General features: G+C 45.8%; 1 protein-coding gene across 3 annotated transcripts; it reads left to right on the top strand.

The window, feature by feature from the left end:
- Positions 1-1850: 1850 nt before the first annotated feature.
- Positions 1851-17604, top strand: palb2 (partner and localizer of BRCA2). Of its 3 annotated transcripts, XM_036948822.2 has the most exons (14): positions 1851-2358; positions 2556-2629; positions 2748-2807; positions 2969-3152; positions 3374-4019; positions 9662-10182; positions 10286-12480; positions 12590-12742; positions 14053-14135; positions 14383-14532; positions 14624-14740; positions 15109-15196; positions 16012-16163; positions 16273-17604. In XM_036948822.2, exons 2-14 carry the CDS (start codon positions 2582-2584, stop codon positions 16481-16483), a joined length of 4608 nt encoding a protein of 1535 aa, XP_036804717.2. In that variant the 5' UTR covers positions 1851-2358; positions 2556-2581; the 3' UTR covers positions 16484-17604. The 3 variants fall into 3 exon arrangements, 2 of the variants coding, with proteins under 2 accessions (XP_036804717.2, XP_036804720.2); XR_016485611.1 differs by lacking the exons at positions 14383-14532; positions 14624-14740; positions 15109-15196; positions 16012-16163; positions 16273-17604 and adding an exon at positions 13642-13782 and having other exon boundaries at positions 1858-2358; XM_036948825.2 differs by lacking the exons at positions 14053-14135; positions 14383-14532; positions 14624-14740; ... (1 more) ...; positions 16012-16163; positions 16273-17604 and adding an exon at positions 13642-13820 and having other exon boundaries at positions 1858-2358.
- Positions 17605-18501: the final 897 nt, after the last annotated feature.

The following is an 18501-nucleotide window of genomic DNA, read 5'->3' on the forward strand; positions in this document are numbered from 1 at the left end:
TATGGTGTTGAAGGCTGAGCTGTAGTCAATAAACAGCATTCTTACATAGATATTCCTCTTGTCCAGATGGGATAGGGCAGTGTGCAGTGCAATGGCAATTGCATCATCTGTTGATCTATTGGGGCGGTATGCAAATTGAAGAGGGTCTACGGTGTCAGGTAAGGTAGAGGTGATATGATCCTTAACTTGCTTCTCAAAGTACTTCATGATGGCAGAAGTGAGTGCTGCTGGGCGATAGTCATTTAGTTCAGTTACCTTTGCTTTCTTGGGTACAGGAACAATGGTGGACATCTTGAAGCAGTAGGGACAGCAGACTGGGATAGGGAGATATTGAATAAGTAAACACTAGCGTTCATAGTAATGGTTATCAGCTGTATCACAGAAATGGAATGTAAAACACAGAAAATAGATGTTGTGGTGGCAGCTGCAGAGAAATATTTGCGTTTACGAGATATGACTATCAAAGAGTTACAGGGTCTGTTGAGGTAGTGTCCCGTCCTCCCAGGCTGTTGGCATTGTGCAGGAGCAGATATTGTCAAAGTAGTGGAATGGGCTAGTAGGTTTTTAATGAGTGTAAGTGGAAGCTGCAGAGAATTACATGGGTGTGTGACATTTTACTAAAGAAGAGTTATATGTTAATGAGATTTATATGAAATAGTGGGATACCAGTGGAAGCTGGAGGGAGGAGCTATAGGAGGACAGGCTCATTGTAATGGCTGGACTGGAATAAATGGAACGGAGTCAAACGTGAGCCTTGTTCAAATACTCATACTAACCATACTATTTGCGATGTAAATTGAGTATGTAGTATGTTTTTTGGTCATAAAGTTCCAAGATGTCGTACTAAATTCGCCAAAATACGAAGTATACAAGCAGTGGACACTATTTCCGTGCTTTTAGGGCCCATAATGCAATTCTTCCAAAAATGGGCGTGGCTTCACAATGTTTTCAGATTTGAAGAAAATTTAATAAAATATGCAGCCGAAGTCCGATGAGAGTGGATACAAATTCATTGCTTTAACCAATTATGACAAATGTTAAGAAAATGTTGAGAAATGTAATAAAGTAATGACTTGTCAAATAAGTTGGCTGACAATTTGTTAGCTACGCTATCCTTACGAACCGCATAGCATTACATCAGTATGTACCGGTATGTTAGCTAGTTACCTAAAGTTAGTTGGCTACTAATACATCAAATACATAATTCTGTCTATCTACTCCGATTTCAGAGCACTCTCGTTTGAGTGTGCCGCTCAACACCTATTGAATATATGGACGGTGTTAGTAAAAGTAGGCAAAAAAAAAAAAGCGTAATTAAATTGTTGCCAGCAGCACAGTTACATTTACCAACCCTCTGTATAACATGAAAACAGCCTAACCAGCTCTGCTAGGGTATGTAAAATGGTCAGAGTGAGGTGTTCTCTCATTTGTGTTTGGAGCTAGCTAGCCAGTTAGCTCGGGTGCTTGACTGCCATTGTGATTTCAGAACTCGTGAGGTCAGAACCTTACTCCTGATTTACAAAAAAGCCCAGAGCTCACTCTGGCACTCCAGATTGAATTTACAAACACCAAAATCGTAAAATTTCAGCTAGTTATTTTTTATGCCAACAAGCTAGCAAGAAGTTGCATAGCAACAGCATCAACTTCCGGTAGACAGGTGAAGCGCTAGTACTCTCAACTGAAAGGATACCGTTCGGTTACAGTGTACTAAAATGAACTAATAGAATGTACTCATTGTGTAGTATTCAAACACAGCTATGGTTTGTATATGTTTGATAACGTCCCATGTATTCCATTCCAGCCATTACAATGAGCCCGTCCTCCTATAGCTCCTCCAACCAGCCTCCTCTGTGGTATACAGGTGTCGGGCTGGTTGGTGGCCAATTTTTTTCTCCCTCTGTTTGTATCATAAATGTAACGTGATTGAACACACACTATCGCACAGTAGGTGGCGGCATCCACAAACAAAATGTGTGAACGCCATGATACCAAAGAAGAAGATATAACCCACCCTCGCCAGCCTTCCTTCTGAGAAGCAGTCAGTCAACCGGCTGTTGCATTTTTTTTTCGGTTATCGATTGGTCTTGTCTGGACCGTGAACTCGCGGGAGAGTTTGGACAAAAATGGTGGATAAATAAAATAGAGTTCACTAAGGCCGTTTTAAAAAAGTATCAATTTACGGTCTGGTTGGCGCTCCCATAGACACCAATGCGATAGCAGCTGGGTCTGTTCTGCTTTGTTCATTGATTGAACCAGAAAAAACAGCGACTGGATTGGATTCCTTCCTGCCCCCTTCAAAAAAACGTGACTAGCTAGCATATTGACGCCGATAAATACAGAAACAAATGGCTTTGAATGGTACGTTTTTATCAAATAATTAGCTACTAGTTACTATTCTTAAAATGTGAGGTAACGTTAGTTAACGTTGCAGTAGTTTGTCAGCTAACACTAGTTAGCTAACTAGGTAGTTTGTCAGCTAACGCTAGCTATGATTCTTGTTCACTTGCTAAATCTATAGTTTTTTTTTTTGGAAAACCTCTCGCTAACTGTCAAAGGTGACCGTTAGGATCGCGTGACAAGAATGGAGGATAATTTGGAGCGCGTGCTCCATTGCGATGACAAGGAGGAGGTAGGTGTATTGTTTACATATAGTAGGGCCTTGTGTAAGCGGTCTTAAAATGTAATGTAGCTAGGCTTATCTTCCTTCTCAAGTAGCATGATAAGTATGTGTGTGTGTCCCTCCCCAGTTGAGGCGGAAACTGGCCCTGCTACAGAGGGAGTACTCCAGGACAGTTCGGAGATTACAGGTGAGAGATATGGTGTGTAAAGGTGGTAACTGGTGTGTGTGTGGGGGGGGGGGCTATGTATGTGTGTGTAGTAAGTACCACAACCATGACTGATACCTGTGTTGTGTAGTACTGCACGCGTTTGACAACATTGATGTACATTATCCCCTCTACACACACAGCGAGCTGAGCGATCAGATGCCGTGCGGAAGCATGTGAGGAGTCGGATCTCTGAGCAGAACCTCCAGGACCAGACAGACCCAGTCCCAGCCAGCACCTTTCCCAACCCAGCTCTACCTCCCCTCTCCCTTGGTAGCCCTGCTAGGACAGCCCCAGGTTCAGCCTCACCACCAGGCCCCGCTGGAGGTCAGTCTGCCCGTATTAGAAGTGCTGTAAAAAAAAAAATGTGATGTTAGCATATTTGAGCTTACCACTATTATATTATTAAGGTTGTAGTGTGTGTGTTCAGGTTATATCCGGGTTGTAATGTGTATTGGAAATGACATTGTACTGTGTGTGTGTTCAGGTTATATCCAGGTTGTAATGTGTATTGGAAATGACATTGTACTGTGTGTGTATGTGTGCAGACTCGACTGTGGCGGCATCGTGTCCGGTGGAATCTGAGAACCTCAGGCGGAGGAGTCCGTCCATCCGCTTCCTCCTCCCCGTCGATGACTCTTGCCCTCGGACACCTGACCTTAACCCTCACAGACAAAGCCACTCCCTCCGGCTGAGGTCACGGAGAAGCCGGCTGCGCTGGGAGCGGACGGGGAGGCTCCAGGGCGGCGAGGGGGCAGGGGGGAGGTACGACACTGAGACCAGCGAGGATGGGCTGGAGCTGGAAGCACAAACAGAGAAAGAAGAGGATGGAGAGAAGAGAAATATGGAGGAAGAGAAGGAGGGTGTGAAGAAAGAGCTAGAGAGGGAGGAGAATGAGAGGGAAATTCCAGATAAAGAGGCAATGAAACAGAGCGATGGAGAGGAGAGAGAAGAACAGAGGACATATGGACAGAAGGAGATCGGTTCACCCCTTCCTTCTCTGAGGAGAGATGGAGAGAATGAGAGAGAAGAGGGAAGTGATTCAGTAGCTGTGGGAGTCTCCGTGTTAGGGGCTGTTGGGTTGTGTAACACTGGGCGAGTCCTGGACTCGTGCACCCTGGTGGAAGGTCTGCCGTTCCCAGTAGAATACTACATCAGAACCACAAGACGCATGGCCTCTTCACAGAGCCACAGGTTAGTGGTCACCTTTTAATATCTGTTGTTTTTATACTTGATTGTATTGTATTGTACTCTATTGTTGAGTACTACTTCAGAACCACTAGACGGCGACGCATGCCTTCGTCTCAGATCCACAGGTTGCCTGGGTGATTCCACGCCAGGGTGGGACCAATATATATTTTTGGTATCTCTGCTTGTTCTGGCAATTCTCACACATACATTTAATCGGGAGGAAGAATGTTTGATATGATTTTTACATTTGTGTCATGGCCCCCATTTAATCAATTTTAGAATAAGGCTGTAGCTAGGGATTAAATGGTTACTGGTTTCACGATTTAACCACGATAAAATTCCCGACGATTAGTATTATCGTTTCAAATGTATATTCTGATTAAAACCGTGTTTGATTACCGCGGCTTGCAGAAGTCTGATGCAACGCGGGTTTGGTTTTGTGTGAAAACATGGCGGGAGGCAGTGACGGCGCTCTGGAGATTTTTCAGCCTTCTAAGAGGACCAAATCTGAACTGTGGTTGTATTTAGGGTTTTCCCCTGAGTGCTGAGGGAAACTTAATCGAAAATGGTCACCCTGTCTGCAGAACATGCAACAAAATAATTGCTGCCAAAGGTGGCAACACTTCAAATCTCTCGAGTCATCTTCGTGACCATCACCCACTACTTTATAGCGAATGCAAGGTAAGTTAACTTTTAGCTCAATGCATGATGTGGGGACTTTGGGGTTGGGGGATATGTCATGGTTGGTCTAACTTGCTAATAGCTTGTCAATAATGTAAACTGAAGCGTTCAGTGTTACCTAGTCCTGTAAAAACACGTTGATCTGCTGTATGGGTCGTGTGTCTGCAGACTATTCTCCCATTGCACACGATAACGCGTTCTGTAGTTTAGTCACCCAAACAACATGTTTTGTTCATTTAAAATCCGTCAGTCGACGACTTGGTTGTTAGATTGTTATAACAGGTTAAACACTATATAGACTCCAATACAAGACTCCTGTATTTAGGTCAATTGTTGGGCTCACTGCAATTACTATCACTGTCCTCTTAAGACTCATTTGTATTTATGTCAATTGTGAATGGGGTCATTGCATATACTCAAATGCAACACAGAAGATAGACTGTGTGAGTTTATAATTATAATCTAACAACACATAATAATAATACATTTGCTATTCCCTTGTTTACAGAGGGTCGTGCAGCAAACCCAGTGACGCTACTGGTCCCTCCTCATCTACAGTTGTGACACAGACACTCCAGTAAGCATTTTAAAAGGCAGGCTGCTTATGGACCCACATCTAAACATGATCAAGACCTCACTGCAGCCCTTTCATATTACATTGCAAAGGACATGATGCCATTTCATAGTGTTGAGAGGCCTGGCTTTCTGAGGCTGATGAAGGTTGCTGTGCCCCACGACAAAAGTGCCATCACCAACATTATTTTCCAAGACTGAAATCCCAAACCTGTACAACCAGGTTAAAGCCGATGTTGGAAAAAGTTTGGCTCAAGGCACATGGTTTGCTGCAACTACTGACCTCTGGACCAGTGAAAGTGGGGGTGGTCAACCCTACATCAGCTTCAGTTATCCATTACCTCACCCCAGACTGGCAACTGGAATCAAACTGCCTGGAAACACAGTTCTTCCCAGAAGATCACTCTGCTCACAACATCAGAGTTTTTTTGAGAATATGTCCTGGACCACATCACCCGTGATGTTCTGGTGGAAACGGATACGGAGCCGTCCCTGACTAAGGAGATGAAAAGGGTAATGAGAGAAGACCTTAACAACATCCACAGAGAAGGCAAAGAGAGAGTCATGCACATGGCTTGTTTCATTGACCCCTGCTTCAAAAGGAGCTTGTTAGATGAGCCTGAGGCTGCAAACGTTGACACTGACCGCTGTGTCCAGGAGGCTTTGAAGCTGACAGCTGTACAAGTCAGGGAATAACCACAAAGCACCAGCAGCGCCTCCACCACCACCCCCACAGCGGCATCGGGGGGGAAAGGCCTGGCTGGGTTGCTGAGAAGGATTACCTCAACAAGGCAGCAGAGAGGTGAAGAGGGTCAGATTCTGACCTCCCCAGAAGACAGAGTGAAAGAAGAGATCAAGGTCTACCTGTCTCTGCCACCCATTCCAGCTGAAGAGGATCCACTGGTGTGGTGGAGAGGTTCTGCATCAGAGCTGCCTCGCCTTGCCAGGGTTGCCAGGAAGCTTTTATGCATTGCAGCAACCAGCAGTCAGAGAGAGAGTGTTCAGTGCCAGCGAGCACTTTGTCTCCCCTTGCAGATCACTATTTAAACCGGACAAAGTAAATATGTTGACATTTTTACATTTCAGTTTCAAGTGAACAAAGATGCAGGATGTTAGGCCAGCAGCACCTTGTTTCTATATGAAGGAGAGAACAGACATACAGGATGTTAGACCAGCAGCACCTTGTTTCTATATGAAGGAGAGAACAGACATACAGGATGTTAGACCAGCAGCACCTTGTTTCTATATGAAGGAGAGAACAGACAGGATGTTAGACCAGCAGCACCTTGTTTCTATATGAAGGAGAGAACAGACATACAGGATGTTAGACCAGCAGCACCTAGTTTCTATATGAAGGAGAGAAGAGACATACAGGATGTTAGACCAGCAGCACCTTGTTTCTATATGAAGGAGAGAACAGACAGGATGTTAGGCCAGCAGCACCTTGTTTCTATATGAAGGAGGGAACAGACAGGATGTTAGGCCAGCAGCACCTTGTTTCTATATGAAGGAGAGAACAGACATACTGGATGTTAGGCCAGCAGCACCTTGTTTCTATATGAAGGAGAGAACAGACATACTGGATGTTAGGCCAGCAGCACCTTGTTTCTATATGAAGGAGAGAACAGACATACTGGATGTTAGGCCAGCAGCACCTTGTTTCTATATCAAGGAGAGAACAGACATACAGGATGTTAGGCCAGCAGCACCTTGTTTCTATATGAAGGAGAGAACAGACATACTGGATGTTAGGCCAGCAGCACCTTGTTTCTATATGAAGGAGAGAACAGACATACAGGATGTTAGGCCAGCAGCACCTTGTTTCTATATGAAGGAGAGAACAGACATACTGGATGTTAGACCAGCAGCACCTTGTTTCTATATGAAGGAGAGAACAGACATACAGGATGTTAGGCCAGCAGCACCTTGTTTCTATATGAAGGAGAGAACAGACATACAGGATGTTAGGCCAGCAGCACCTTGTTTCTATATGAAGGAGAGAACAGACATACTGGATGTTAGACCAGCAGCACCTTGTTTCTATATGAAGGAGAGAACAGACATACAGGATGTTAGACCAGCAGCACCTTGTTTCTATATGAAGGAGAGAACAGACATACAGGATGTTAGACCAGCAGCACCTTGTTTCTATATGAAGGAGAGAACAGACATACAGGATGTTAGACCAGCAGCACCTTGTTTCTATATGAAGGAGAGAACAGACATACAGGATGTTAGGCCAGCAGCACCTTGTTTCTATATGAAGGAGAGAACAGACATACAGGATGTTAGACCAGCAGCACCTTGTTTCTATATGAAGGAGAGAACAGACATACAGGATGTTAGACCAGTAGCACCTTGTTTCTATATGAAGGAGAGAACAGACATACAGGATGTTAGGCCAGCAGCACCTTGTTTCTATATGAAGGAGAGAACAGACATACTGGATGTTAGACCAGCAGCACCTTGTTTCTATATGAAGGAGAGAACAGACGTACAGGATGTTAGACCAGCAGCACCTTGTTTCTATATCAAGGAGAGAACAGACATACAGGATGTTAGACCAGCAGCACCTTGTTTCTATATGAAGGAGAGAACAGACATACAGGATGTTAGGCCAGCAGCACCTTGTTTCTATATCAAGGAGAGAACAGACATACTGGATGTTAGGCCAGCAGCACCTTGTTTCTATATGAAGGAGAGAACAGACATACTGGATGTTAGGCCAGCAGCACCTTGTTTCTGTATGAAGGAGAGAACAGACATACAGGATGTTAGGCCAGCAGCACCTTGTTTCTATATGAAGGAGGGAACAGACAGGATGTTAGGCCAGCAGCACCTTGTTTCTATATGAAGGAGAGAACAGACATACAGGATGTTAGGCCAGCAGCACCTTGTTTCTATATGAAGGAGAGAACAGACATACAGGATGTTAGACCAGCAGCACCTTGTTTCTATATCAAGGAGAGAACAGACATACTGGATGTTAGGCCAGCAGCACCTTGTTTCTATATGAAGGAGAGAACAGACATACTGGATGTTAGGCCAGCAGCACCTTGTTTCTATATCAAGGCGAGAAGAGATAAACAATCAGTGTTGTTCGTTTGATTTGTTTAGATATTGTGTTATGTTAATGTCATCACCTGCACATTGGATGTGTTTACATATGGTTGTATTGTTCTGACATGCACATTGCTTTACTTGTGTTGCTTAAGGTTGTGTTCATTAAAACCTGCACTAAGGAAACTTAGTGGATGGCCACATGGCGCCATCTTTAATGTTAAGGATATTATTTTAAAAAGTGCATAGTGCTGATAATTGTATTTGTTTGTTGGTTTTCAGTATAAAATTGGTTGGTGAAATGATTTCAGTGTATCAGTACTTTTTGAACATCTTAACAGTACCGGGATAATACTGATAATACTGATAACCGCGATAATACTGATAATACTGATAATACTGATAATACTGATAACCGGGATAATACTGATAATACTGATAACCGGGATAATACTGATAATACTGATATCCCTGATAATACTGATAATACTGATAATACTGATAACCGGGATAATACTGATAATACTGATAATACTGATAACCGGGATAATACTGATAATACTGATATCCCTGATAATACTGATAATACTGATAATACTTATAACCGCGATAATACTGATAATACTGATAACCCTGATAACACTGATAATACTGATAACCGCGATAATACTGATAATACTGAAAATACTGATAACCGCGATAATACTGATAACCGCGATAATACTGATATCCCTGATAATACTGATAATACTGATAATACTTATAACCGCGATAATACTGATAATACTGATAACCCTGATAATACTGATAATACTGATAACCCTGATAATACTGATAACCGCGATAATACTGATAATACTGATAACCGCGATAATACTGATAACCGCGATAATACTGATAATTCTGATAACCGCGATAATACTGATAATACAAAATAATACTGATAACCGTGATCATTTTGGTCACTATAATGGTGATATGAAATGTTCATACAGTTTCAACTCTAGCTGTAACGTAACAAAAAGTGTTAGAAAAAGTCAAGGGGACTGAATACTTGATGAATGCACTGTATATTAGGTCAAACAGGAAATGCCTATCTAAAGCATTGTGGCCACCACGAGCCACCATAATAGCGCCGTTGTAAAGATGCTTTACGTGTCTGGAACTCTATTGGAGGGATGCATAACCATTCGTCCACGTGAAATTCTATCATTTAGCGTTTTCCGCCACCATCAACAAAACGCCGTCTCAGTTATTTGAATGTGAGCCTGCTCCATCTCGTCTGTGGTTCACAAATCTAATGTAAGGTGTTTTGTTAATGCTACTTTCAGAGACCTGCAGGCTGTCATTCTGAACCAACTCAACAGGGGGCGCCACAGAAGGAGCAGGGGCCGGATGTCTAACACACACTCACTCTCAACTTCACAGTCCGACTCACTAGCACAACCCTCCAATCACCGCCCGTGCTCAAGTCAACTGACCTCAAACTCACCGAACAATCGCACACCGGTTGAGGAGCCATCAGCCAATCAGATGCTTACCGCTGAGTCAGGGACCAATCAGAGTGAGAGTTTACCCTCCAGAGCCTGCAGTGTTCGGCCTATCAGAGGCCGGAGGAGGAGAGGAAGGAGGCCGAAACTGGGCCGCTCTCTAAGTTTGGACTCGGATCCCCCAGCACCCGTCCCAGACAACACCCAGACCCCGGCCGCTATTAGCCCAGCCTCGCAGCCTCTCCCTGGGGGTGGATGTCCGGAGCGCTGGCCTCTCTCTGGAGGTGTGGAGGAACAGCTTTATCCCATCTTCAGAAGGAGCTGTGTCTCTCCCCTCATTCACACAGCAAAGCAGAGCAAAGGTGGGACTGAGCCGTGTGGTGTATCTGAAGGCTGTTACACTTCACTGTGACTTCAATTATCAGCTAACATTTTCATTCTTTCACTCATGTTCTGTGTGTGTAGAGAGTGTGTGGTCTCTCCTCCTGCCCTCCTCCCTCTCCCCTGGAGGACCAGCAGTGCACCCTGGGAGTCTGGGCCGCGTCATCTCAACCTTTGACCTCCAGGATTTCCATCTCCCCGACGACCAGTTCGGACAGCTAAAGCTCCAGAAGCTTCGCGCCTCGTCTGCCGTTGCCGAACCGGAACCCTTCTCACCTTACAACATGCGTCGTCGCCGCAACAGAGGCTCGGTCTACGGTCTCCACGGCGACACAGGCGGTCAGACGTCTAAAGCGCCTACGCCTGAGCCCCTCCCTCTCAGCCTCACCCCTCCTGTCACAGACTGCGTCACTCCGGTAGAAGAGTCTATAGACAGATCTTTAGGCCAGCATCTTATAGACCACCCTATAGGCCAGCAGTCTACAGACGCACTAGACCATTCTACAGACCTCCATTCGGAGTACCATTCAGTTTGCCAGTTTACAGACCACCTTGTAGACCAGCCTACTGGCCATCAGTCTACAGACCACCTTGTAGACCAGCCTACTGGCCATCAGTCTACAGACCACCCTGTAGGCCATCAGTCTACAGACCTTCCTGTAGACCAGCCTATAGGCCGTCAGTCTACAGACCTTCCTGTAGACCAGCCTATTGGCCATCAGTCTACAGACCAACCCGTAGACCAGCCTACTGGCCATCAGTCTACAGACCAGCCTATAGGCCATCAGTCTACAGACCAGCCTACTGGCCATCAGTCTACAGACCACCCTGTAGACCAGCCTATTGGCCATCAGTCTACAGACCAACCCGTAGACCAGCCTATTGGCCATCAGTCTACAGACCAACCCGTAGACCAGCCTACTGGCCATCAGTCTACAGACCACCCCGTAGACCAGCCTATAGGCCATCAGTCTACAGACCTTCCTGTAGACCAGCCTATTGGCCATCAGTCTACAGACCAGCCTACTGGCCATCAGTCTACAGACCACCCTGTAGACCAGCCTATTGGCCATCAGTCTACAGACCAACCTGTAGACCAGCCTATTGGCCATCAGTCTACAGACCAACCCGTAGACCAGCCTACTGGCCATCAGTCTACAGACCACCCCGTAGACCAGCCTACTGGCCATCAGTCTACAGACCACCCCGTAGACCAGCCTACTGGCCATCAGTCTACAGACCAACCCGTAGACCAGCCTACTGGCCATCAGTCTACAGACCACCCCGTAGACCAGCCTGTAGGCCATCAGCTTACCGTTTTAGTAGGCCAGTCTATAGACTTTCCTTCAGTTGACCAGCAGACAGGCCGACTCACTACTGAGTGCCCTTCCCTTCAAACTGAAACCGAGACCGAGTGCCCTCCCGAGTGTCCATCCTTCCACACAAAGACTAAGTGCCTTTCTCCGTGCCCTACGGAGTTCTCTGTCGAGTGCCTTACCAAATGTCCTTCCGTGTGCACTACTGAGTGCCCTTCCCTCCGGACGGAGACAGATGCAGAGTGTGCTGTCTCCCCCAGCCCTTCCCTGCTCCTCCTTAGCCCCTCCCTAACCAGCCACACCCCTCACGGACACACCCTTTCCCTCTCCTCCATTCCCCCCTTACCTTCCTTAGGGATGACCCCTAGCCCCTTGACCCCTAACCCCAACATACCCCTCTCCCTCCCTGACAGCCCCCCATTACCTTCTTTAGAGGCGGTGACTCACATCCTCTCCTGCCCCCCCACTCTGACCCTCCCTCTCTCCTGCCCTCCCTGCCGCCCCACTCTGACCCTCCCCCTCTCCTGCCCTCCCACTCTGACCCTCCCCCTCTCCTGCTCTCCCTGTCCCCCTACTCTGACCCTCCCCTTCCCCTCTAGTCCCTCCACCCAAGCCCTCTCTCCTCCCTCCCTCTCTCCCTGCCCATCTCCAATCATCCCTCTCTCCTCCTCCCCTCCCTCCCTCGCTCTCTGCCACCCCAGCCTGGTTGATTCCCTGCCCCAACTTTTGCTCCCTCCCACTCCTCTACTACTGCCTCAATCTCTCCCTCCAACCCCAAATACACCCCCTCCATCGCCCCCTATCCAGCTTCTTCGCCAGCCAGCTCCCTCTCTCCACTCAACCAGACAGGCCACCGAGGAGAGAGGAGAGGGAGAGGAGGAGAGAGCGTTGAGGAAGAAAGAGGAGAAGAGGAGGGATGGGATGACAGAGGAGGGTGTCTTAAAGCTCTCTCACACACTGAAGGTCAATACTGTGATGACAAGCCATTGTTGTGTATTTCAACATCCATGTCACCACTCACTTCAGAGAATGTCTGTGTGTGTAATAATAATGTGTGTGTGTGTGTGTGTAGGCCCCTGCAGGAGGCAGCCTGGTGGATGTCTGCTGTGTGTCGTGGCTGTCAGTAGGTGTATGTGTAGCGGTGGCAGGAGAGTGGGAGGTGTGTGTTTGGGGTCAGAACAACCCCCCACACTGGAGACGACTCCACACCTGGACCTTCATAGAAGTAACTTTGTGTTGTGTGTCTTTGTGTGTGTGTGTGTAACAACTGTGAGTTTATATTGTTCATGGGTGTTTCTGTGTTTAATGAGTGTGTGTGTAACAACTGTGTATTAGTCAAAGGTTTGGACTCATTCAAGAGTTTTCCTTTCTTTAGTGAAGACATCAAAACTAGGACATAACAAATATGGAATCATCTAGTAACCAAAAAAAGTGTTAAACAGATCAATATGAACTAAAATATTTTATTTTTGAAATTCTTCAAAGTATCAACCCTTTGCCTTGATGACAGCTTTGCACACTCTTGCCTTGATGACAGCTTTGCACACTCTTGCCTTGATGACAGCTTTGCACACTGTTGCCTTGATGACAGCTTTGCACACTCTTGCCTTGATGACAGCTTTGCACACTCTTGCCTTGATGACAGCTTTGCACACTCTTGCCTTGATGACAGCTTTGCACACTGTTGCCTTGATGACAGCTTTGCACACTCTTGCCTTGATGACAGCTTTGCACACTCTTGCCTTGATGACAGCTTTGCACACTCTTGCCTTGATGACAGCTTTGCACACTGTTGCCTTGATGACAGCTTTGCACACTCTTGCCTTGATGACAGCTTTGCACACTCTTGCCTTGATGACAGCTTTGCACACTCTTGGCATTCTCTCTTTTGATTTGTTTACCCTTTTATTGATTCCATATGTGTCATTTCATAGTTTTGATGTCTTCACTATTATTCTACAATGTAGAAAATAGTAAAAATAAAGAAAAACCCTTGAATGAGGAGGAGAGTTACAAGAACCGTGCAAAAGCTAACAGGCTGGCCACAAACAGACAAATAACGGAGCAGAACGGCATCTCAGAACACACAACTCATGGATCCTTGTCATTGATTGGCTATTGCAGCAGACGACCACACCGGGTTCCACTCCTATCAGCTAAAACCAAGAAGAAGAGGCTCCAGTGGGCACGCTGTCACCAACACTGGATGAGAGGAGTGGAAAAGCATCACCTGGAACAGCGACTTCAGTTTACTTGAGTGGCCTGGTCAGTCCCCAGACCTCAACCCTGTAGAGCATCTGTGGGATGAGATGTTGGTAGCATGAATGTACTGCCGTCCAATCAGCAGCAACTGCGTGATGACATCACATCAGCATGGACCAACGTCCCTGTGGAACGTTTCCCACACCTTGTTGAAAACCCCCCAAAAATTCAAGCTGTTCTGGAGGCAATGGGGGGTCTGACCGATACTAGATAGGTGTACCTAATAAACTGTCCAGTGAGTGTACATTGTATGTGTGTGTGTGTGTGTTTAAGTCAGTGATGTCAGTGTTTCCTGTGTCGGACGCTCCTGGGCTTCTGTGTGTGACTCTGGGCCAGCTGGAAATCAGAGAGGCCAGGTACTACACCCCCCCCCCCCCCCCCCCCCCGCCACACACACATACTGCTACCACTCCCCCACCCCACACACATACTGCTACCACTCCCCCACCCCACACACATACTGCTACCACTCCCCCATCCCTCTTTTTCTTCCCGGTTCTTCTTTCTCTTCTTCTTTGCTTGTCAGTCTCTGTGTTCATGCGTCTGTAAATGTTTATATTAATATTTGTGTGTGTCTGCGCACATGTATCTCTGTGTGTGTAGGGTACTGTGCTGCTCCAGTCTGTCCCAGGCGGTGCTGTGTGAGGGGGAGATCCACATGGTGGTGGGCATGTCCAACCGAAGGCTGGTTAGCTCCTCCTACTCTGTCGCCACAACCCCGCTGCAGGTCTACACACTGACACAGGATGGCAGGTAACCATGGGTGACCAGGGTCTTCTGTCGTCTGGCATGGTTAATGCTGTGTGTGTGTGTACTCTATCTCTGTCTTTCTGACCTCTCTCAGGCTGCAGGCCTGCCTGTCTTTGGTCTGTCCTACTGAGCGCGTGCAGACCGTGGCGGCGGTGGAGGGACAGACTGACGCTCTGATTGGCTCAACCCACGGAGGACATGTTGTTCTGTGGTGAGCAAAAGAACGTAGCTAATTCAGTGCTTCCTGGTGCTGGGAACCTAAACGGTGGCACCCTTGTGGTTATTTTAATAATAATTTTAATAAGTGGTGTCGTTCTAGGGCAAAAACACCTCTTTAGGTCCCCGGGACCAGGATGCTCTAATTGAAAGGTTTTCAAAGACACTTTACACTGGTTTTGTAGACAGCTGCTTTATCAAGGAACACTTTTACTTCCAATGACTAATGTGTGCTTGTCTCACCTATCTTAGTGGAATGCACTGACTGTAAGTCTCTCTCTGGATAAGAGCATCTGCTAAATGCCTTCTCAAACCTGTTTACAGTTGAATGAGAATCTTCTCCGTTAACTGTGTGTGTGACAGGAACGTGACGACGGGGCAGCTGCTGCGGAGCATCAGTCTGGGAGATGGTTTCACGGATACGACCTGCCTCCGAGGATACTCCCTCTGCGTGAGTGTGTGCGTGTGTGTGTGTGTGTGTAGTATCTGTACCAGAAAGAGTGTGTTCGTTCCTACTATAATGTGTGAGAGAACCTACAGGACATGGGAGAGTTTCTGATCTTCGTGTGTTTGTGTTCTCACCATGTCATTCCCCATGTCTAACTAACATCCTCCACCCACCTTGACTGAATAGTGATGAGGTTGTCATGTCCCACTCCGTCCTACGAAACCTCCCAGTGTCTGTGTCCCAAACCACCCAATTCTCTGCCCTTTCTCTATGTGCACTCTCTCCCACACACATTTAAAGCATTTACTGTCCATGACCCATCCATGGGTTAGAGGGAGTGTCCACTACTTTCCTTCTAAATCCATGAAGGGAAGTGAACAAGTGTATTGTGAGAGTACAGAGAATTGAGACAGTCAACGTGTAACTCAAATTGTATTTGTGACATACGCTGAATACAACAGGTGTGTAGATCTTACCGTGAAATGCTGACTTACAAGCCCTTAACCAATAACGCTGTTCAAGAAATAGTTAATCAAAATATTTACTAAATAAAATAAAGTAAAAAATAAATAAATAATAATCAATCAAAAAGTAAAACAGCACATTTACATAACAATAACGAGGCTAAATACACGGGGAACCGGTACCGAGTCAATGTGCTGGGGTACCTTTGTAGATATAGTGATGGTATGTACAGTCATGATGTTGTCCTGTTTTATTGGTTGTTTCTTTTTGTGTTTTTTTGTGAAGTGTGTTGAGACCTGGAGAAATGCACTTTGAATGAATTTTGATTTGTCATGTCCCCGTTCGTCCTGCAGGGGGTGCTGTTTGTCCTGTTGCAACACCCGTCCCTGTGTGCTGTGGAGGAGGAAGAGGGAGGGGCTCTGTTCTCGCTGGTCGCCACCAACCCTCTGACTGGCACCGTCGCCCTGGCAACCAGACTAGGCCTCCCCAAAGCCTGCACCGGGAGGTGAGAGGGGGAGGAGGAAAGGGAGAGTTGGCAGGAAGAGGGAATTGTGTCTTAACCTCTCTCTCGTTTGTGGGTGTGTGTTTATTCTGTGTGTGTGTTCTCTCCCTAGGCTGGTGGAGGTTGATGTCCATGGATCCAGTGTGATTGGGGTTTTCCGGTCCGGCTCCGTGTGTGTGTGGCAGCTTGGGGGGCGTCAGGGCCAGCAGGGGGTCTGGTTCCCAGAGCTGGGGTGTCAGCTCGCCCGTTGGGGGGCGCAGGGAACTGTCCTGACGGCACACCTCAATGGAGACGTCTGCTTACACCGCTACAGACCACTCTGAACAACTACAGACCACTATAGAACACTCTGAACAACTACAGACCACTCTGAACAACTACAGACCACTATAGAACACTCTGAACAACTACAGACCACTATAGAACACTCTGAACAACTACAGACCACTATAGAACACTCTGAACAACTACAGACCACTATAGAACACTCTGAACAACTACAGACCACTCTGAACAACTACAGACCACTATAGAACACTCTGAACAACTACAGACCACTATAGAACACTCTGAACAACTACAGACCACTCTGAACAACTAGAGACCACTATAGACCACTCTGAACAACTACAGACCACTATAGAACACTCTGAACAACTACAGACCACTCTGAACAACTAGAGACCACTATAGACCACTCTGAACAACTAGAGACCACTATAGAACACTCTGAACAACTACAGACCACTATAGAACACTCTGAACAACTACAGACCACTCTGAACAACTACAGACCACTATAGAACACTCTGAACAACTACAGACCACTATAGAACACTCTGAACAACTACAGACCACTCTGAACAACTAGAGACCACTATAGACCACTCTGAACAACTACAGACCACTGTAGAGCACTCTGAACAACTACAGACCACTCTGAACTACTGTTATATATGCCAGAGAGGTATGTTTGTTCTACCAAACACATTTCTATCTGAAGGTTGTCCAACGTGTCCTGCTGAATGCAGCCCAGAAGGGTCTGCTGCATAGCAGGAACAATGAGTTAGCGCTCTAACTTTGATAAGCAACCAGAAATAACTATTGATTTTCTGGTTCATTAAGAAAGCTTTACTTAGATATGTGTTTTTGGTTGTTTTATTATGCCATGCACTTAATATATTTCTATAAAACAAGTTATTTCAGAATATTTAGGCAAGTTAGCTGGGTAACACATTGATCTTGCTTTGTCGTAAACACCTGCAACCGGGACCTCTGGTGCTGAATCACATTTTGATTCTGATTCTTCTGAATCACTTTCTACCACATCCAAATGACATGGTTCAACTGTTTGGTTCCTGAGTCTGTTCCATATGTACCTACATATAAATGACATGGTTCCTGAGTCTGTTCCATATGTACCTACATATAAATGACATGGTTCCTGAGTCTGTTCCATATGTACCTACATATAAATGACATGGTTCCTGAGTCTGTTCCATATGTACCTACATATAAATGACATGGTTCAACTGTGGTTCCTGAGTCTGTTCCATATGTTCCTACATATAAATGACATGGTTCAACTGTTTGGTTCCTGAGTCTGTTCCATATGTTCCTACATCCAAATGACATGGTTCCTGAGTCTGTTCCATATGTACCTACATCCAAATGACATGGTTCCTGAGTCTGTTCCATATGTACCTACATATAAATGACATGGTTCAACTGTTTGGTTCCTGAGTCTGTTCCATATGTTCCTACATATAAATGACGTGGTTCAACTGTTTGGTTCCTGAGTCTGTTCCATATGTACCTACATCCAAATGACATGGTTCCTGAGTCTGTTCCATATGTACCTACATCCAAATGACATGGTTCCTGAGTCTGTTCCATATGTTCCTACATCCAAATGACATGGTTCCTGAGTCTGTTCCATATGTACCTACATCCAAATGACATGGTTCCTGAGTCTGTTCCATATGTACCTACATATAAATGACATGGTTCAACTGTTTGGTTCCTGAGTCTGTTCCATATGTACCTACATATAAATGATGTGGTTCCTGAGTCTGTTCCATATGTACCTACATATAAATGATGTGGTTCCTGAGTCTGTTCCATATGTACCTACATATAAATGATGTGGTTCCTGAGTCTGTTCCATATGTACCTACATATAAATGATGTGGTTCCTGAGTCTGTTCCATATGTACCTACATATAAATGACATGGTTCCTGAGTCTGTTCCATATGTACCTACATATAAATGACGTGGTTCCTGAGTCTGTTCCATATGTACCTACATATAAATGATGTGGTTCCTGAGTCTGTTCCATAT

Source organism: Oncorhynchus mykiss, chromosome 13, assembly GCF_057628025.1.
Source record: "Oncorhynchus mykiss isolate SJ-2025 chromosome 13, ASM5762802v1, whole genome shotgun sequence".
NCBI lineage: Eukaryota > Metazoa > Chordata > Actinopteri > Salmoniformes > Salmonidae > Oncorhynchus > Oncorhynchus mykiss.

Excerpts from the sequence above, each read along its gene's own strand:
- palb2 (XM_036948822.2), top strand. The coding sequence starts at position 2,582 with ATGGAGGATAATTTGGAGCGCGTGCTCCATTGCGATGACAAGGAGGAG. Across the intron at positions 2,630-2,747 it reads ATTGCGATGACAAGGAGGAG|TTGAGGCGGAAACTGGCCCT; the intron begins GTAGGTGTATTG and ends GTCCCTCCCCAG. Across the intron at positions 15,197-16,011 it reads TCCGAGGATACTCCCTCTGC|GGGGTGCTGTTTGTCCTGTT; the intron begins GTGAGTGTGTGC and ends TTCGTCCTGCAG.